Source organism: Ziziphus jujuba, chromosome 12 (genome assembly GCF_031755915.1).
Source record: "Ziziphus jujuba cultivar Dongzao chromosome 12, ASM3175591v1".
Lineage (NCBI taxonomy): Eukaryota > Viridiplantae > Streptophyta > Magnoliopsida > Rosales > Rhamnaceae > Ziziphus > Ziziphus jujuba.
The window spans coordinates 21,761,395-21,782,500 of NC_083390.1; the positions used below are offsets into that span (position 1 = coordinate 21,761,395).

General features: G+C 32.5%; 3 protein-coding genes across 5 annotated transcripts in view; 2 read left to right on the top strand and 1 right to left on the bottom strand.

The window, feature by feature from the left end:
• The first annotated feature begins 115 nt into the window (after window positions 1–115).
• On the top strand, window positions 116–1,296 carry LOC107413337 (uncharacterized). Its single transcript, XM_048462336.2, has one exon. The coding sequence runs from the start codon at window positions 647–649 to the stop codon at window positions 1,154–1,156; it is 510 nt and encodes a 169-aa protein (XP_048318293.1). The 5' UTR covers window positions 116–646; the 3' UTR covers window positions 1,157–1,296.
• A 791-nt stretch (window positions 1,297–2,087) lies between these two features.
• On the bottom strand, window positions 2,088–7,126 carry LOC107413351 (nicotinamide adenine dinucleotide transporter 1, chloroplastic). 2 transcript variants are annotated; one of them, XM_060813354.1, is made up of 10 exons: window positions 6,925–7,126; window positions 6,601–6,815; window positions 6,201–6,284; window positions 5,389–5,495; window positions 4,575–4,623; window positions 4,298–4,410; window positions 3,780–3,874; window positions 3,054–3,142; window positions 2,871–2,965; window positions 2,088–2,756 (listed from the first exon to the last, which is right to left on the bottom strand). In XM_060813354.1, exons 2-10 carry the CDS (start codon window positions 6,677–6,679, stop codon window positions 2,355–2,357), a joined length of 1,113 nt encoding a protein of 370 aa, XP_060669337.1. In that variant the 5' UTR covers window positions 6,680–6,815; window positions 6,925–7,126; the 3' UTR covers window positions 2,088–2,354. The 2 variants fall into 2 exon arrangements, with proteins under 2 accessions (XP_060669337.1, XP_048318292.2); XM_048462335.2 differs by having other exon boundaries at window positions 6,959–7,121.
• Window positions 7,127–16,828: 9,702 nt separating this feature from the next.
• Window positions 16,829–21,106, top strand: part of LOC107414241 (probable protein phosphatase 2C 15) — a 4,563-nt gene continuing 285 nt past the window's right edge. Inside the window, exons 1-9 of one of the 2 annotated variants that reach the window (XM_016022349.4) lie at window positions 16,829–17,713; window positions 17,971–18,442; window positions 18,665–18,836; window positions 18,958–19,111; window positions 19,188–19,251; window positions 19,359–19,466; window positions 19,609–19,734; window positions 19,845–20,077; window positions 20,848–21,106. The exon at window positions 20,848–21,106 is cut by the window's right edge and continues 285 nt beyond it. In XM_016022349.4, coding sequence (XP_015877835.1) covers window positions 18,233–18,442; window positions 18,665–18,836; window positions 18,958–19,111; window positions 19,188–19,251; window positions 19,359–19,466; window positions 19,609–19,734; window positions 19,845–20,077; window positions 20,848–21,067 — 1,287 coding nt within the window. In that variant the 5' untranslated portion in view covers window positions 16,829–17,713; window positions 17,971–18,232 and the 3' untranslated portion in view covers window positions 21,068–21,106. The remainder of the gene's footprint in view (window positions 17,714–17,970; window positions 18,443–18,664; window positions 18,837–18,957; window positions 19,112–19,187; window positions 19,252–19,358; window positions 19,467–19,608; window positions 19,735–19,844; window positions 20,078–20,847) is intronic. The other variant, XM_016022348.4, reaches the window with a different exon arrangement.

Here is a 21,106-nt window from a genome sequence, read left to right on the forward strand (position 1 = left end):
AAAAAACAAAAAGTCTTTTAATAAAAAAATATTTATTTATTTTACTAATTTTTCTTGTGGAAAAATTGCAAAAACGTTGATTATTCAAATTTTGTTTTCCTTTTTTTTTTTTTCTTAACAGTCAAAAGTGAGAGAAGACTGAGTCAATGACTAATAAGAGTCTCTGCCTCTTTTTCATAACCCAATACAATTAGAATTTACTAGGAAAATGAACCTACTTTCTTTCTTTTTTGTCTCTCTATGACTCATTTTCCTTGCAGGCCTTTGAAGCTCTTTCTCTCTCTCTCTTTTTGAAATTGCAAAAGTAAAAGAAAGAAAGAGAAAGAGAGAGAGAGAGAGAGTAAAAGAAAGAAAGAAAGAAAAACCCAAACACTATTCAAAGATGAAAAAAAGAAGCAGAAGCAATCAGTTTCCAAGATATCCTTTTTTCCATCTCTGAAGCAATCAAAACCAGCCGCTCCATCCCCCATAATAAACCATCATTAAATATATTACCGTTTCGAATTTCAAAAATTCACCACTGAAAATACTGCAAATCGTTTTCAGTATATAAAGGAAGGATACAAAAAAATAAAAAATTGAAAACAGCAAGCGAGAGAGAGAGAGAGAGAGAGAGAGAGAGAGAACAACTTTCTGACCTCTAAAGATGGCAGCTCTGCAGAAATTCAAGCTTCTTGCAACCCAGTGCGGTGTGACGCAGTCTCCAACTCGGAGTCCGAGAACATCACCGCTCGTTCAGCTCCGTCGCCGGAAAACCACCCTGAGGATGCTTCTCACTCGGAGTACCGGCCGCCGATCGCCTCGCCGTAGGGAATCTCTGGCTTATCAGTTGCGGCCGGAACCTCTGCCAGAGAAGAGGAACGAGAGAGAGAGCCAGAGCGAGAAGGTTTTGGCGCCGCCGAGGCCGAGTCTCAAGGACCTGTTCGTGTCTTCGCCGCCATTCGAAGGTGAAAGAGGTCGCGACGACAATTTCAAGGAGAGGGGCTTCGGAGGAGAAAATCGAGAGCTTGGTTTGGTTTGTAAAGGAATTTATGGCAGTTCGACCGGTTGGCAATACGGACCGGGTTCACCCAGACCGGTTTGGACGGGTTTGCGTTACAAGTCGTTATTGAGGAGGGCTTGGCGCCCAGTTCTGGTTACTATTCCTGAATCCTGAAAAGTAAATTGGTAATCGGAAATTATTAATAAATAAAAGTAAAAATTTCCCTCCAATTTTCAGTATGATTTCTATTGTATATTTAGCTGTCAAGTTAAATCTTAAAATAAAAAATTATGGAAGCACAATTTTTTTTTTTCGCTAGAATTTCTAAAATTATTTCTTACTTTTTTTGGACAACTAAAATTAATTATTTAATTTAATTTTGGTACGTTAAAATATCATAATATTTGTGATTTGCTTTCAATTAATTTTGCGGCTTTTTGTGAAATTGTTTAGATGAGTAGTTTTCACCAATTCCTGTATATGATCTCCAAAGATTTGAAATGGATGAGAATAATAAAAAGGAAATTCAAAATTTTGTAACTATGTATGCACACTATTGCCTTTTTCTTTTTTCCTTTTTTTTTGTGTGTGTGTTTTCAATGCAAAAGTTAAAGTGGTTTTTGGACCATGACCATGACCTGGACCATGACCATATTATAAAGTACTTAAAACTGGTCCTAATCTCAAATTGTGAAAAAGGGAAAGATGTTAAGATAAGGCCTGCTCATACCAGCAAAAACTAGGCTTTGCTTTTTTTATTAAAGCCAAGCATACTTGTATATGATGCTCTTGTAGAACATTTGTTAAAATGTGGGGGGGTGGAAATTTGTGTGTATCAATTCTTTCACTTCATCAAGAACGCCCTATTAGTGAAATTCAAATAACTTGCAGAGTAGCGTTAGTAAAAGAAAATTGAAGAAACGAAGTTGATCGATTTATTAATTTATTACACGCGACAGTGACATTCGCACAATTTGGCAGTTCTTTTGATCATTAAAGCGTAAAGTGAATAGCTTTACCAATTATGATAGAGCATGCTATTATTTGAATGCTACAAACCATCAGATCGGAATAACTCTATTTGACAGTGTTTTTATTGGTGGAATGAACAAACTGAAATTTTAAATTACATAAACTCATTTATTAACAAAGCCAAAAAGAATGCAGTAATTCTTTTCTTCCCTGTCCCACAGAAGAAGGGGAAAGAACCATTTGAACAAATCATAAACAATGAAGGCTATTGAAGCCAAAATAAACCAAACAAGGGGAAAAAAAAAATCACTTAGATTTATTCACTTTTTTCAAGTTAAATTCTCTATTCTTACAGAAAATTCCCTCATAGGGCAATCGATCAAAATGAAATAGCAGTCAATCAGTGTCTTGCGATTAGCTGATCTTCGTTACCAAATGGTATTGATGGAGTTGTCTTATTTGTTTGTGTTTGTGATTGCTGGAAATCTGTAGAATTTTCCGCTTGGCCTGAACCTTCATTTCCTTGATGCGGAGATATCACCCTGCCATCGGATTTAGGGTATGCTTTTGAATGATTGTTATCAGGAGGAATAACCTTTTGCAAAAATCTATGTATCATCTCATAACTGGTAAATGTAATAATGGCAGAAGGAGTTGTTCTCATCAGATTAGTAGCACAGCCACGGTAGAAACCACGAAGACCTTCCTTTTGAAACACTTTATTAACACAATCAATAACTCCTGCATATTGGCCCTGAGTGTTTCTGGCCTGCCCTTGTTCTTGCAACCTGGAGCGAATAACCTTTTAAAACATATACAAACGGGAAGTCAGAGAATTACATGACCTGGTCATAATAAAATCAAATAGAACATAGAAGAAAAATTTAAGAGAAAGAGACAGAGAGAGGGTTCATACTTCATGGGGGTAAGTCATTACAGATGCAAGTACTTTGGAGATTGCTGAGGCCATAGCAACACTGCTTGGGTTTAGCTTATCAACTGTTGTGTTTTCTGAGAATTTTATCTATTTAATCAGCAAAGCTAAAACATAAAATATGCAATTTCTGTAAACAAATTCAGAAGACAAGTAAATACATACCGCTTTTTGCAAAATAGCACTTCAACTTTTCATAAGCCGGAAATTGAATTGCAACATGGCTTATCCCCGCCAATGAAGGCACAATACCACTGTTCCAAATCAGTAAGAAATAGTATAATGAGTACTTAGAAAAATGAAATAAAATAATTATACACCGCATGACAATTTTTCATCCAGTTCCTTGTGTATAAACCAAAATTTCATGGTTCTTCCAAGGAGGGTGAGATTTAAACATAGGAAGATAAACATGCTTTATCCTAACAATCCTTATACTCATCAATTGCATATAGCCGTTTGGGCAAAACGAGAAATTCAGTCACTAAACAGCTTCAGAATGAAAGCGCTTAGTTCTCTTTCAGAGACTCAAATACCAGGCTTTCCCGAGTTCACCCAAAAATATGTTATATTATTATTATAACATGTGCTAACATAAGAGGTAGTTTTTTTTTTTTTTTTTTTTTTTAAATGTAAAATCGACTTGTTTATTGTAGATTTGTGCTGTTTTCTCAAAAAGTATGAAGTGAAAATTCCTTGGAATCATAGTATAATAATAATAATAATATACCATTGAAAATAAAATTAATAATATGTTCATATGAATGTTTAATATCTTCAAATATATCATAAATATATCTTACAATAGGCGATACTTTATGCTACGCTTCTTCACAAAACCATACAAGTTCTGATATACATTTTGACAAATTTATTGAAAGAAAAACAAACCTATAAAATCCTCGTAGACCTTCTTCATGTGCAATCCTTGTCAAAGCAGAAAACATGCTTTTGTATGGAACTATATCTGGTCTCATTCCCTGTGTCTAAATAAAGAAGAAAAAACAAATAAATGTCTTAAAATGCAGAAAAAGTTGAGGAACCACATGAGAAAACATTGTTAAATAATGACTTAGATTCTGAGACGATTATTAAGGAAATAACATTAGTAGAGCATCAAAAATCAAGATTGTACCATACACACATGAATGAGAATTGCTTGATGCATGTACATAGATATTTAGCAATGTTAGGTTACTACTGAATCCAAAAGATTGAGCTGTTCGGAAGGAGCCCAACTATTATATCAAGTTTCCAAAGTAGCAGTAGATAGTAATTTTAACAAGCAATATTGATTCCAATAAACGTTTTTGAGAATATTAGAAATGAATAATTATTGAGTGGAGGAAAATACAATTCATATCATGGAATTTAAGAGTGAATTAAAAACATTAGAACGGAAAACATACTTGAAGTCTGGTCTTAACAACCCACAACGGATTTGTTGAAATGGAAGTAGCCGCCCCAGCACCAGCAGCAGCTATCATGTTTTTACCAACTGTGAGTTCATTTCTGCCATCCCCTATAATATTATAATAGCAAATATTAAAAAACAGAAAACCAACCAAATATAAAGACTATCTTGACCGTTCAAAACTAAATGTGAATAACAGGATGGTATATTATGTAAGAAGCCCAAGAGAAGATGGGCACAAACTACTGCAGTAAGAACCAATGAGAACCAACCATGTGAATGGAGTAGGTCTTTTAGTCGCTCATAAACTGTGAAGTACACCTACATATAAAATGAGCACTTTCGTCACCAGGAGATTGCATCAACTAATTAAGAAATACGATGGGATGCAAAATGGACAGGACAAATAAATGCTATTGGGTTTAGAGGAAAACTTTAGTTAATTTGTTAGAATAAAATCTAGAACAGTGTTATACTGAACGGCTTTGCCACTAGCACACTACCAAGAGGAGTTGTGGAGGAAATTCTTCCCTCAAAAGTCATATGATATTTGAAAATTTCTAAGCAATATCATAAGATTTTCTACAATTATAAATAAGTCAAAGAAGAAGGAAGGAACAGTATCCTTTTCCCATGTTCAGTTTCCATTTATTTTTGAATACATGTATATATCTTATCCATTTTGTAAGGGATGTGGGAGCAATGAGTTCATGAGCGGACTACATTTAAGATGACAAATTATGCAACCTCCCTAAATGAGCTGTGCAGCAGAAATGGCCATTTTAGAGACTGGCTTAGATTTGTATTAGAGGGGGCAACACATCTTTGAAAAATTTTAAATGCCTCCAAATGTGCTTTAAACATAAAAATAAAAAAAAGGTGAGGGGAAGTATGGAAAGATGATTTTAGAAACCAGATATTAAGATCAAGTTTACAGAAACCCAACATTCGAAGCCCAACTAAGCACTGACTAATACTAACATGCTAAAGCAATCGTCAAAGAGAGTAATCTGCAAACAAATTTACGGATTAACTAAGATTTTTCAAAACCCTTGTTTTTGGAAACAAATAAAGAAGAATACTTACGGCCCAATTTGGAAGTAGGGCTACTAGTGTTGGAGAAAGGCCACGATACAACCCCCTCAAACCTTCAGTCTTTATTATATTCTGTAAACTCGTGATAATGACACTACCTGGGTAAGACAAAGGGAAAGTAAAAACAAAATAATAATAATTCTTCATAAGATTCACAATAAAAACTATTCATTAAACCAAGTATATATGTTATTCCTATCTACATGTGAAACAGTAACTATCCAGATTAATCATCATATATGTTCAAGTTACATCTGAAGTTCATATGACTAAATAAGATCTGCATACAGATTTCTGATGCTTAATAAGCTAAACCTCTATTTTGCCTCAGAAAAATATCTTATATCAATCTGCACATAGGAATGCTTGTAGAATTCACATTCAGATGCATAATGCTTGTATAATTCAAACAGTTAGTTGTAGAGAGTCAGAACTAAAATTAAATTCATGCAAGCAGTGTGCTCCACAATGTCTCAGATTTGCCTGATACTCATACAAGCTTAAGTAGCTAACGAAGCTAATTTGATACAGAAACCAAATCTAGGAATGTATAATTTACTACATCATCTAGAGTCATTCCAAATACTGTAGCTCAATTCAAATCATTCCTCCATATGTAGAAAACATTAGAAATTATATAAGTACTTCTGTAACAAACTTGTCTCCTATTAACACTGCCTTTTACTCGTTTATTCTATGGGGAAATAAGAAGTAACTCCAAAATGTTAAACTGTTACCATATAAATTTCTAAGTTACTGCAATTCTAACCAAAAGCACAGAGTTAGCATAAACTTTAGCATACCTCCGTGACCAGAAGGGAGGCCATGGACCTGAAGTCTTGTCTTGATCACATCCAAAGGGCACACAAATGTAGCAGCAATTGCACCTGGAAGGCACATAAAACTCTCAAAAACTAGCTCTTTTTTTTTTTTTTTTCACTGAAAAGAAAATCAAGAAATAAAAAGAATTTTCCTAACGTTTAATCTCAATCATCATTGCAACACAAAGACTCCAAAATGCAAGAAATGAATCTAATACTCCCTCCACATAAACAATTATGTAATAATTGTACAAGAAAAATCACCCAAATGTCAAATGCGTGCCAGAATTACAGCAGAAACAGTAATCAACAAAATTTTAAATTTTGAAAGAAACCCATAAAAAGTAGGCGATTGAATAGGAAACGGGAAAGAAAAGCTAACCAGCAGCAGCACCGGCACCGGCGTGGCAGATGAAATCTCTGGCGCTTTGACCCTCGGATGATTCGCCAGAGCCACCCATATTTGAAATTCCCTCTTAAACCTCGATAAAACCCAACCAAATTATCATATTTTCATGGCCGATCCACATATATATATATATATATATATATATATGCGTGCAAGAGCTCGCTTCTCTCTGTTACATTGAACTGCGCCTAATTACAGAGAAAAAGCGAGTTAGGATTGAGTCTATCTTCTAGCTTCTTTGAAGGGTTTAAGCGGTAAAAGTTGGACCAGTAGGAATTCTAAGGACGTGTTTGGTACTCAATTTGAGTGGGAATTGAAGCAGATTTCCTACCCATTTCTTCTGAATTTCATTGGAAAAAACGAAATGGGTTTTGTTACAGCGTTTCCTTGGGATCCGATAATGGAAAATTGTTCCTTCTCTGGCTCCTCCTTAGCGCTAAATCCAGTACCGCTTTCTCTTGTTTTTTTAACTTTTCTTTTTTTAATCTATTTATTTATTTATTTATCTTTGCTAGATTCCCTTTATCTTTTTCTGTTTTCCAATTCCCTTTCCTAGCTAACATTTTAGGAAAGGAAGACCCCACATAAATATTTTTCTGAAACAATATCAACTTTACATTATTTATATAACATCAAATTGGTCAGCATGTCATCTGAAAAAGGTAATGAAAATATATACCACAAATTAAAACAAGATGCTTCAATTAATTCCAAACATTGAATTCTAGCAAGCTTTTAAAAAAAGGAAAAAAAAAAAAAGATTTACTAATAGTAATTTGTAAATTCTCTATGATGACGATTATGGGAGTTGATAACGGATAGAATAGAATAGAATTGCGTCACAATGTGATACCTTATTAGAAGTCCATTTTGATAAGGGGTATTTGGTTCAATGCCTTTTTTTCTAGAGGCCGGATGAAATGTACCTTTTCCATTTAAATAATTTTTGTTTTACCCATCGATTTTTTAATATGCCTAAATTATCCTTATTTAATATAAAATTAAATAAAATTTATTTTCTTTTCTGGTAAAACACCAGCTTTAATTTGGTTATTCAAATCGTTGTTAGCATTTTTTTCCTTAACGAAGCTTTCAAACTCCTCAACTTGCCATTGAAGCATTCGAAGGCAGCCTTTATAACAGGATCTTCATTCCAAATAGCCTTTGACTGATCGCCAAGGTACTCTTCATCTTGGAAATGGTTCGACAGAATATCCAAAACTACCATCACTCTTGTCGCTTGGTTCTGAGAAGGAAAGCACTGTGGAAGCACCCCTTCAAGTCTCTTCAAGAACTTTTTCCCATGTATCAAGATTTGTTTTTTTTTTTCCCAAATAATCCAACTAATAAAAATACACAAATAACTAAAGTGAGGGATGCTTTTCACAGAGAAAGAACAAAGCTAAGAGAAGAAAGCAGACTTTTTTTTTTTTTTTTGTTTTCAATGGGAAATTATCTGTGGAAAGAAGGAAGAAAGAGTGCAGGAATTTAGGACAAAATACGTGTAGGATTATCCGGTGTGGGTGTTTCGAAGGGAAAAGAAAAAAAAAAAAAAAGAGGACACTCAAGTCATTTTAAATTTTTTTAAGGACAAAATAGATAAAAAAAAAAAAGGATAAATTAAAAAAGTATGAGAATGTATGGATATATTTTATTAAACCCTCCAAGAGAGGGGTAATGGGCTGAATTTCTCTTTTTGATATTCTGGGCTAGTCCACATGAGCTGGGCTTGGTTCGGCCTGAATTATCTTTCTATAGTAGGCCGGAGTGAGCCCAAACTGGCCCAAATGTGTGGGCTTACCTTTAATTCATGAAACTTTGGGTCCAGCCTTCTCTTCATTTGAGTCATAAAAAGTTGGCCCATCTCTGGATTTAGTTCATTTTAGATGTTGACGGCGTTGATTGAGCCTAGCTGGACTGTGGGCCAAATATAGAACCACATGAAATATTGAAACTGGAGAGTTTCCTCTGTTTTATTAATTTCTTCAGATTCTGTGTCTAAATGAGACTTGAAGATCACTCAAAATTAGTAATAGAGTTCTTTAATTACAAGATTTTTCATAAAAAAAAATTTTTAAAAAAAACGGCACCGCCGTATATGCACCTCGAGGTTGCTTTGTAAAAAGTTTACTCCTAGAGATTGAACTCTTTTGAGCCATTTTGTATTTCCTGAAAAAATAAAGTCAAGATCTGGTGGTATAACAACACAGGAACTTCCGAAAGTGGAACAAGTGTTAGAAGTGCGTTCTATTCAAACTGTTAGCTGAGGATATATTTAGAATAACCATAGAAAAATCTTTTCTCTCCTGGCACATATGTGCAACAACTCCACGCCGCTGGTTATTATGGATTAAAAATTAAAAAAAGAACCTAAAAGTAAAAAAAAAAAAAAAAAAAGGGAATTCGGTTAAGTAGGAGCCGAAATTTCATGTCAACAAATATACCCACTGCATAGGCTAATAATGAATCATTGGTCTTTCTCTATTAAGAGTCCAAGAGCAATATTTCTTCATGTTTATATCTTGCACGTGTGTTGATGTATAATACTGTCGATCTTATATATAGGATTTTTTTACGATGTGGACGGTCCGTATATAAAATCATCTAAAATCAATATTTTTTTTATGCAAGCTTCGGCTCTGCTATACACTGTACACATCAAAGTCGATATTTACATATAAAATGTATCAATTTTAGATGCAATCCTCACATGAACTATTTGCACGGTAAAATTCAACTATATATATATATATATATTCATACCTCCAAAAACAAAAACAATTACTTTAAAAATAATATAAAATAATATATCATAATTTTTTTAAAACTCCCATTAACACACATACACATACATATAATGAAAATGATTATTTTTAAAATTTTATGTCAAGTTAAAGATGATAATCAAAATTTGATTTTAAAATATTAATTTATTGACACATATTGACATTGCATTCAATTTTTAAAATTACATTGCTGATATTGTAAAGGAATAAAATCAAAATTAAGAAACAATTTTTTTAATTTACCAAAAATAAATGTTGATTCCAATCTATAAAATTCTAATAGTAGTGAAATATTACTTTCATAAGAAAATAATGAAAACATATTATAATACCAAAATTTAAATAAAATAAATAAATAAATAATTTAACTCGTTACTTTCTATTAAAAAAAAAACGCTCTTTTTTTTTTTTTTGCTGTCTTTGTGTGATGGGTACCACTAAGAGGTCAAATCGAGCAACCACAAAAACGGAAAAAAGGGTAAAACAGAAAAGACATGGTAAATATAAAATATAAACTACCTATTTTAATTTTGGAAAGACGTAGACACTTAAACTACCATTTTAACCTTTTTTTTGATTCATTGAAATCCAAATTAAAAGGTTATTTATGTAATTCCAAGGGGTTAGAAAATTTTAAATAGTTATATCATTCTGCTTTTTATAAAAAAGGTCGTTTTGCACTTTTTAATAGTAAAACGAAGTCGTTTTATAAATTTAATTAAAAAAATAAAAAACATGAGACCAAAGCCAAAACACAAGAAAGCTGCCATTTTTGAACCATTTTGATCAGCGAAAATGGTCAAAATTCCATACCACTTCTTTCTTATAGGATAGACTAAGGATATTATAGATGTGAATCATGTAGTATTTCTTCATATCTTCGTTCTATGATTCACATAGTATTCCTTCATATCTTCGTTTTATGAGATACAAATTTTCTTATTTATTAGAATTTAAAAGTAACCTGTACATTATTCATACATAGATAAGAAAATTTGTAGCCACATACATGTATAAACAAGAAAAAAATGAATAATATTATTCTCTTATTCATGTATTCTCTCATTTAACTTAATATATTATACAGAATGAACATTTTAGATGAAAATGCAAACCCACAAGGGGAATAGATTTCAAAAGCTTCTTGGTAACGAGGACATGTAACCCAACTTTGGTGTGGCTTGAGAGTATCTCACTACTTTTTTGTTAAAATTCTCATCTTGGTAAGTACCATTATTATTATTATTATTCTGGTAGGTTATAAATGCTAACGAAAGCAATCAAAATGCTAATTATGCAAAAAGTGTGTGGAGTATTGTCTTGGGTAGGGTGTGATGCGAGAGGAATATGTAACAAAGGTACCATGTATGTAGCCAGCAACCTGCAAAACGATATGAATTGCAATTTCTTGGGGCATGTTCGGCTGGATACGCTATCTTCAATACCGGACCCCAGCCTGGTAAGCCAGTGGTTGGCTGTCCCTTGTATGTGGAACAAACAAGCCACTCATGTAGGGTCAAAGAAAAATTCCCCCCCATTTCCCAGCCAATATTCCACGTCAATTCTTTGCTAATTTCTATACCTCTTTGGATTTCAAACCCTTTTCAATTATCCATTCCAATATTTCCTTGTGCCCAAAGCATGAAAGGAAATGGAAAAGGGGACAATTTGGCTATGATTATTGATCCAATGTAACAGCTATGCTTTGGGGAATTCTATCAGAATGTTAAAAGGTCATAGGATTTGGTAGGAGGTTGTTGGAAGATGATTATAAATATATATACCAAGTTGCACACTGTGTCTCTCCTCCTTTTGTTATTATTTCCACTGAGATTTTCAAGGATTATTATTTCCATTTTTTGCCTCATGGGATTTCAATACAATTGTCATGTGCTATCTTTTTCTACAAACAAAACGTAATGTACAAAGAAACAGATACATTCTCTCGTGACAAAAGGATTAGAATAATTTTTGTGATCAACCAACTCTTGTCTGTCCATTGGCAATGATAAATTTTGTTTATAAGCTACTCTAAAAATCTATTTGATTTTTATGACTTGGCTTCTAATTTTATTTTTTAAATAAGCCTTTTTATTTCATGTGAAGAAAAAGGGCAATCTAAATTTGATGTTTGGAAAGAAGTAGAAAAATCCAAAAGTGAAAATTAAAATAGAGCGTCTATGCTTTTGAGATTTTTTCACTTCCGCTCGTTTTGCTATGAAATATGAAATGATTCCCAACTGATTTTGCTTATAAATTATGGCAGAGTATATAGGCCACACATTTTCTGAGTGACAGAAAAGCAGTCCATCAATGTTTTATAATTCATTGCTCTGTCATATGATGCAAATAGCATGAAAACGTGAAAATCCCTTTTGACATATGATCAAAAAAATGCATTACTATTTCACCAAAAAAAAAAAAAATGTATTACTAGTTAATACACGATCTTAAAACTGGTTTCAACGGTCTTAAGTCCCATTATACTTTTCATTATAAAAAAAAAAAAAAAAGTCCTATTATACCGAAGAACAAAAAAGGGTCTTAAGTCCTAATTTGATAAAGGTTATATTATATAACACATACTTATATTTTGTATTTTGGCATTTTTGACTTAATTTTTACAATTTAATTTAAAAATTTCTAAAACTAACGATTTAAACTATAAATTTTTTCATTTTGTTGAGACTGGGTCAATGCTCAATTTTGGCCAACAACTTGGTAACGGTTGTACTTTTTTTTTTTTTTTCCCAATAATCAACATTTTAATATCTTTTTTTATAACAAATGTTTTTTTTTTATAACAATCAACTTGGTAAGAATTTTGTTAGAATTTATTTGATCAAATTAGGGATTAAATCAAATTATAACAAATTTAATAATTAAATATCTAAATTATTCTAAAAATTAAACTTTAGATCTTCAAACTATTCAAACTAAAATTTTCAATATACAATTAATTTTTACTAATATATGGGTATAAAAATATATATATATACTTTAAACTTTTATCAAATGTCCACTAGCAAATAAGACATAAAGACCTTATTTGATGGGCAAGATTAGAGCATCTCTAATGTTCTATTTATTGCTCTATCAGTTGCTTGCCACATCAAATAAATTGTTTGTTTCTATCAGAAAAAAAAAAAAATTGTTTGGCATATTGGATTAAAAAAAGAAGAAGAAGAGAAAACTCTCAAATGGTTCTTTCAAAGAGCTCTCATGTGAGAGAACCAAAAAAAAAAAAAGAAAAAGAAAAAACCTATGAAAGTACCATTTACTTCAAAAAAATATGTTAGATATGCTGAGTTGACAATTTACTCTCTCTCTCTCTCTCTCTCTTCTCTTTCCTTTCCAAAACACTAGCCCCTCTCTCTCCCCTCTTCTTCTCTTTCAAAACGCAAACTTTCTCTTTCTAAAAATAAAACCATGGCCAGCAAAAGAAAGACAATATCATTGTGGGTCTCTTGATGCCACCAAGCAAAATTTTAGCAAATTTTGGGAACTTTTTTAATCTTTGTTCTTTTCTTCTTTTTCTTCCCTTTTTTTTTTTTTTTAATCTTTGTTTATTTTTTTATTACATAAGTTCCAATTTCAATTTTTTCTTTTCTTATCTTTCCATTTCTTTTTTTCTTTTTTTTTTAAATTTGATTTTTATTTTTGTTTCTCTAGCTTTTTCCCTTTTTATGAATATTTAGATTAATAGATACAATTTTGCTAAGTAATATTAATGATTTTATACATTTATTAAATAATAGTATTTACAAAATAATTAAATAAAGAATTTTTTTTCATTGAACTTATTTAATTTAAATCGTTTTGTTTCAATGAAAAATCAATTTGATTATAATTATACGAATATGTAAAAAAAATCAATCATACCTAATTGGTATCAAACTGAATTATTTTTATTTCATCCATTTTCAAAGCTAATCCCAATCTCAATCTCAATCCACTCTAATTTTGTATAACAAATGAACTTAAAGAAGCAAATTAGCGACAGGATTGACCAATAGAACGATAGAGTGAGATTTATTTATTTATTTATTTTGGAAACGCCATATATTGCAGCTCGAGAATTGAGAGAACTCAATTTCTTGTACCAGTGTCATAACTGCTCCCTCCCAACTACATCCTTCTTCCCAACCACGACTTCTCATCTGCTATTCAATTATCTAACCACCTAAGCTCAACCCAAATTAAATGTTGCGTATCATTCTCAATTGCCTACCATTCATCAGCCATCAGTGACAAAAAGCATTGCTGCTTCTATATTGATGCTGATTTTGATAGTGCCTTCATATATAGTTCTTTTTGGTAAATTATAGTGCATATGGTTGGGTGTTTTTTTTTTTTTTTTTTTTTCTTTCTTTTTTTCCCCCGCTCTACAATTTTACTTTTTAGTCACAAATGTTGTGGTTTTTGTTACTAATAATTAAACAAAGACATTAATAGGGGTATTATGTTACTATAATGTTCCATCAACAAGGATAAACCTATAAATATTGAACCCTAAAACCTTGATTAATAGGGGTATCATGTCTCTGCCTTGGCCTGAGAGGTTTTATGTTCAGAATTTTAATAAAGTAATATTATGAATAGTATGTGGGATATGGAGAGCAATTATATGCAAATCTTATTAGAGATTTAGAGGAGTTGATGCTGTCACATGTCACTTGGTTTGTATTAACTTATGGTTGTGTCATTTGCAATGGAATTTGTGAAAGTGAGACCTACTCTATAGGCATTTAATTTGGTTGCTCTGCTTTATTAAAACTAATTAAATTGGTTTTTATCGAGTTTCACATAGAGACTGACCTTGATTGCCGAGAGGGTAAAGAAAGAAATGATTGCAATTACATATATATTTTTTTTTTTGACAGATGTTTTTCTGCATCATGCTAAAGTTGGGTTCAGAATTTGTTTTCTAAGCATAATTTATAAACCAAGAAGCTGTTGCCGACTAATATTGGAGGTCCGAGAGAGGGTTATACATTTGTATATCATATAAATGTTGATTTTTATCATGGAACATTGGATACCTATATGTATTATTATATAATACAATATATATTTGTTGGTAGCCCTCATGGGGCTACGACCCTGGCCACCAATTATATATATATATATATATATATATTTCTTAGCTGACGTATTATATTTTTGGCCACTTAATAGACCACCACATGCTAACTCACCAGATGGTCTTTCTCACTTTGATTGTGTATTATATATGCTTACACTGGATCATAAAAATTCTCACATTTATCTTATATTATAATATATGAAATACATTGTGATTTTATATATACATTGTGATTATATATATATATATATAATAAAGTAGTTGCATGTGCATACACATTGGGGTGTCGATATCTTTATGCAGTGACTGAGCATCTGATTTGTTTCTTTCATATTCCTTTTATTTCTTATTGATTTACGTTTCCTTAAATAAATTGATATCAACATGTCAAACAAAACAGATAGAACCAAGAAAGTTTGTTATTATTATTATTTTTTTTTAAAATTTTTTTCTAGAATGTGTAAAAGCTCTAGGAGGCATATTCTGCTAATTTACTGTTATTTTCACGTTTATTTTGATGTTTACATAATTATTTTGAAATCACTAAGTACTGCATAAGCTGTTTTATATATCCTCCTTTTACATATTCTCCTAATTTACTGTTATTTTCACGTTTATTTTGATGTTTACATAATTATTTTGAAATCACTAAGTACTGCATAAGCTGTTTTATATATCCTCCTTTTACAAACTAAATTTTACATGAATGGAAATTTACATGCAGGTTAATTGTTCGAACGCATGTGCATATTATATATATATATAAAATAAAGTTAATTCACAATTTTTTAAATGAAATTTTAGAATATATAACTAAGTGAAATAGCTAACAAATACATGCTATTTTTCATGCAAGTGCTCTATTATTTTGTACCAATTTGATACATAAATATTGAAATCATCTCTACCTCCCATTACTTCATTATGAGTCAAGGGCATTTCTATAATGTAGACATATATATTTCTATCAATCTACTTATTTTTGCAAATTTTTCATTATAAAAACAACAAAGCCTCAATTATCTTATATATTATATATATAAAAAAAAACCAAAATTAGGTCGATTCTAAAGTTATATTTTTAACCTTAAAATAAATAAATTTCGATTTTTCCTATCCTTAATAATAATAATAATTGTTGAAGTAAAAATTACAAAATTTAAAAGCTCGAAAAAACGAACAAGGGACAAAATCAAAGCAGACCTCAAAGCTGTGTGGGGTCTGTAGTTGATGAAGAGAGGCGGCAGATAAAAAGACTCCAAATCGATAACGGAGAAGGTGGTCCAACTCCATTAGCAATAGCATTGAGAGTTGACCAAAGGAGTGGGGTCCACACTCAATTAAGAAAAAGGTAGCCGTACACACCACCAGAAAAAAAAAAAAAAAAATACACCTGCACCTTACTGCAGCGAAACTCGTCCTTCCAACCACACAAACGTGGTGACTGTCCCGCGTGTCCACATCATTGCCCTCACAGAAACACATGCACCCTCCCCCACCAGACCTTCTCTAATTTATAGGACCAAAAAAGCTGCTTCCTCTGTCCCTTCCTTGGCTTTTTCACTCTAATTTCTCTGCTAATTCTTCACCCTTTCTTAACTTATATTTATTTACACAAAAAAAAAAGGAAAAAATGAAAAAAGAAAAACATATATTTATTTATTTATTCTTTTTTTTTTGAGTTTAGCTAAAGATGATCACATAAATTTCTTTAATTTTTCTGAATATTTATTATTGTATTTCATACACAAACTTTATATATATATATATATATAGAATCCATTTTCTATGTAATTTTTTTTAAAGCCTATAAGATAATATTGTGTCAAAATTTACTAGTGAAACACAAAGTAGCCGAAGCAATAAATATAAAATTACAAAGTTTAATGATAAATTTTAAAAATTAATATTAAATAATTATGAAATTTAAAATGAATAATTTTGGAAAATTAATCTTGGACATATGTTTAGAAAAAGTTCACTTCTTTAGTTCCACAAACATTTTGTTTTTTGTTTTTTTCCCCCTTATTTTATGTTTTAAGATGAATAATTTCTGTTTGGATATTCATTGAACAAATACGACCACCACGTTCATTGATCAAACTTTTTTCTTTTTGGAAAAGTTTTACAAAGCAGGATTCATGAAAGTGTTGAGTAAGATCACTTTACAGTAGCACAGCCTTACATCCTCTGCAGTTATAAACATCCTTATTATGCTGTCGCATGCTGTCATTGTGACACGTAACCAAACTTCCAAACACACATAAAAATAATAAATAATGGATTATAGATAGAATAATTTTTTGATTATCTAATTTTCCAGCAAAAACACTCTGCAAGATCTACAAGATAGAGAGGAAAAAAAAAAAAAAAAAAGAATCATACAATTAGAAGAACAAGCATTCGGAAAAAAAGCACTTACATTTTGCATAAGCGTTAAATGCTTATACTTGAGGAAAAAAAATACTTTATTTTTTACCGCATCTACTCTGTGCTTTTTCCTTGGTTAGCAAACTTTTTATTTTTAGAGACAAAATTAGCAGAAAAAAAGATTTGGCTTTTTTAATATTTGTTTTTGGGAAACCGACTTTTAACAGAATCTGAATGTGGGTTTTTATCAGAATAAGATTGCTTTGTGTGGTGTAGTCTGCCAAACAAACCCATTTTTTCTCTGTTACTGTTTTTGCTTTATTTCTTCAAATAAAAAAGTTAAAGCTTTTTGTCACCGAATTTTCGTGGCATTTCTTTTTCCCGAAGAAAAATGCAATAAAGTATCTGTCTTTTGCCTTTATTTTATTTTATTTAATTTTTTTCTTTTGTGGGTTCGGTGGAGGAAAATGTTCTGAAGCTGACTCGAAAAAATTCAATGCTTTTTTTTTTTTTTTTCTTTAATTCAGGATTTTGGGTTTAGATTAATGGGTTTTATAGTTCATACCCTGTCATATAAACGCGTTTTGTTTCCGTGTTGATTTCCTTCTTTTCTTTTTTTTTTTTTTTTTTTTTTTTCCCTTCTTCGAGTGGTTCATATTGCTTAATGTCGAATCAGATCTCCATTTGGTTTTGCGTGGAATGCATTAAGACATTCTCGAGGGTAACCCACATTAACTCTTCCATGTCTGTTGGAATATTTGTATCTGTTTGATTCCTAAGAAAAATCACTGAAAAATATAATCGAAATTGATTTTTTTGTTTTCCGAGAAGCCTGAGTTACTGGGTTAGTGTCGCGTACCTTACTCTTTGTTTTCTGAAATATTGGATCTTGTTTAGTCTTAAATTATGGCTGTCATACCCATATCAGTTTCATTTTCATCATATTTTCTTAGCTACCAAACAAAGCATGCAATTGCTCAACAATTAATTCCATTATATCGCTTTGCACTTACTCTTATAAAACAATTTGTTTTAGTTGTTCCAGGTGTTTACAGATCTACGCTTGACCTAGTGTTTTGTTTTCCTAAATGGCAAATGCAGATCGTATTTGAGCTCATTTAGAAGAAATTTGAAGTTTTTGTTCATATTTCGGAAATCTGGTCTTATTTGCCAAGAAGTACAGTGGGCTGGTGACTTTTATAAAAGAGGACTTCGATTCTGGGAAATTTGAGTTTTGGGTTTAGTTGCTTTATATGCAGGATTAGGATATTTAGGCGCTCCCTAGCAGTATGCTTTTGAGGGAGCGGAGCAGATAGTTTGAATTTTTCTCAGAACTAAGGCAAAATCGTTTGGGGAGGTATTCATGGCATCTGGAGAAGGTAGGCGTCACCATCATAATCTTGTGCCTCTTGCTGCTCTGATCAGCAGAGAGATGAGGAATGAGAAGATGGAGAAGCCCACTGTGAGATATGGCCATGCAGCTCAATCTAGGAAAGGAGAGGATTATTTCTTGATTAAGACTGATTGTCAACGAGTCCCGGGGAATCCTTCTTCTACGTTTTCTGCATTTGCGGTAACTCTCTCTCTCTCTCTCTCCCTTTCTTACTATGAAACTTGATCATTGTCAGGAGCTGTATTTTACAGTTTTTCTATCACGAGGTGCAAATTTGTGTATTTATGTTGTTTAAGATTTGTTTTTCTAGTCTGTAGTGTGAATCTACACGCTCAAGTGTATTTTTTGCAAGTTAATAGCCAAATCTTTGAGGCTTACATAATGCTATCTGCTAAATCTTAGATCTTTGATGGGCACAATGGAAATGCAGCAGCAATTTTTACGAGGGAGAATTTGTTAAGTCACGTGTTGGGTGCTATTCCCCGTGGGTTAGGGAGAGAGGAGTGGCTTCAAGCTTTACCACGGGCATTGGTTGCTGGGTTTGTGAAGACTGATAAGGAATTCCAGAGCAGAGGTATGGGTCTCTAACTCTTCTTTGGGCTATGATTTTTGTTTTCGATTACCATTTTGAGTCATAATTGTTGTGAACTTAACCAAACTAATTGTACTTTACTCCTGTGACTGTCTCCATTCAGGAGAGACTTCTGGAACAACAGCCACATTTGTTATAGTTGATGGTTGGACTGTGACGGTTGCATCTGTTGGAGATTCTCGTTGTATTTTAGATACTCAGGGTGGTGCTGTTTCCACCTTAACTGTTGATCATAGGCTTGAAGAGAATGTAGAAGAGTATGTATCCATCATGAACCCCGTGTTCTCGTCTTTGCTTGGATGTGCCTATTAACTGGTTTTTGTATACATGTAGGAGAGAACGTGTAACTGCAAGTGGTGGTGAAGTTGGGCGCCTAAGCATTGTTGGTGGAACAGAGGTGAGCTGCATTTTAAGCTTACGGTTTTGTTTTTCAATAAAACTTATATATATTAATTCTATGATTATCAGAATCAAATTCAATAGTTGTCTGTTTAATGCTTACAGATTGGTCCACTTCGCTGTTGGCCAGGGGGTTTATGCCTTTCCAGGTCAATTGGAGACATGGATGTTGGGGAATATATAGTTCCAATACCATATGTCAAACAAGTTAAGGTATTTTCCTTGTTTAGCTGCTTAAGTTAATGAATTCAATTCCTATGTTAAAACTTTTGCTGCTTTACTTCTTTAGTTGTCGACTTTATGGAATGGTCTCAGATATTACTAAGAAAGCGACCTAACATTGGTTTTATAAAAGCTATCAAATGCAGGAGGTAGGCTTATAATTGCTTCTGATGGCATCTGGGATGCTATGTCCTCAGATATGGCAGCAAAATCATGCCGTGGGTTGCCTGCTGAACTTGCTGCTAGGCAAGTTGTGAAGGTGATTTCTATTCATTTTTGTACTATTTTTCCTTGCCAGCCTTGTTTGAACCAGAATCACCTTAAAAGCCTATACTTGTTATTTATTGTATTTAATGGATCATTGTTTAGGAAGCTTTAAGAACAAGGGGGCTAAAGGATGATACAACCTGCATAGTTGTGGATATAATTCCTCCTGATACTACAGTACAACCTTCAACACCTCCAAAGAAGCAGAACAAGCTTAGGGCTCTGTTATTCAGGAAGAAATCCTGTGCTTCAGCTAATAAACTATCAAAGAAGCTATCGGCTGTTGGAATTGTAGAGGAACTTTTTGAAGAAGGCTCAGCAATGCTTGCTGAAAGGTCAGTGTGCCTGTTTGATTCCTGAATGTGCTGTATGGATCACAACCATGCATTCAATGCCAATATCTTCAAGCGATCCATGTTCTGCATGATAATATAATTTTCTATGCAAGGATGTTTCTTTCAATGTTTACTTTGATAAGAAGTGAGTTTGTTCTTATTATGGCCTAATAACTTAAAACCTGCTTATCCACTAGTTTTCTACCTAAAAATGGGTGTTAATTTATAAAGGGAAAATGATGATTATTTTTTATCGTTCTTTTATAAGCCAAGAATTTGTTCAATTCCAACTGTTTTGTCAATCGATGTGGATGCTTAATCTTCAGGCTTCCAGCTGGTTACTGTTCTAATGCAACCCTTTACATTATCATCCTATCCTTAAACATGTACAATGATGGTGTAATTGTTGAAGTGTCAGAATAAGGTTAGAAAGTAGTTATTGTGTGCCAGTTAAGTATCGTGTGAATGCATGCTTCAACATCAGGGATAGTTTATCAAATACTTGCCTTTTTTATCCTAGGTAAGTAGGTTTTCTAGGTCCTTGTTGATGTTGAACCAAATTTACTTGAAATATAAGTTGCAAGCGACATTTAACCTTTCATATTGCAAAGTAATCATGCTTTTGTTTTGCTCTATTTCTTAGAAAGCTTCCTATATTAATTGATTTTAGAATCATTGGTTTGGAAATTTCACATCATCATTTCTTGTTCTGCTATGGTCAAATTTCTTACTCTATGCATTTGTTAATGTTAAAACTATCATTCTTGCAGGCTGGGAAACGATGACTTCATGGCACAGTCAACATCTGGCCTGTTCATGTGTGCTGTATGTCAAGTTGATCTTGCACCAAGCGAGGGCATCTCGGTTCACGCTGGATCTATCTTCTCCATGAGCTCAAAGCCCTGGCAAGGGCCTTTCCTCTGCGCTGATTGCCGTAATAAGAAGGACGCAATGGAAGGAAAACGTCCCAGTGGAGTAAAAGTGGCATAACTCCTATTGTTTACCCCTCATTCTTTAATCCTTCATTCA

What these genes read in the sequence shown, in the direction of transcription:
- LOC107413337 (XM_048462336.2), top strand. Translation starts at nt 647, where the DNA reads ATGGCAGCTCTGCAGAAATTCAAGCTTCTTGCAACCCAGTGCGGTGTG.
- LOC107413351 (XM_060813354.1), bottom strand. Translation starts at nt 6,679, where the DNA reads ATGGGTGGCTCTGGCGAATCATCCGAGGGTCAAAGCGCCAGAGATTTC. An exon ending in CCTCCCTTCTGGTCACGGAG is followed by an intron (nt 5,496 to 6,200) that starts GTATGCTAAAGT and finishes TGTCTTACCCAG; the next exon opens with GTAGTGTCATTATCACGAGT. An exon ending in TTGTTAAGACCAGACTTCAA is followed by an intron (nt 3,875 to 4,297) that starts GTATGTTTTCCG and finishes TTCTTTATTTAG; the next exon opens with ACACAGGGAATGAGACCAGA.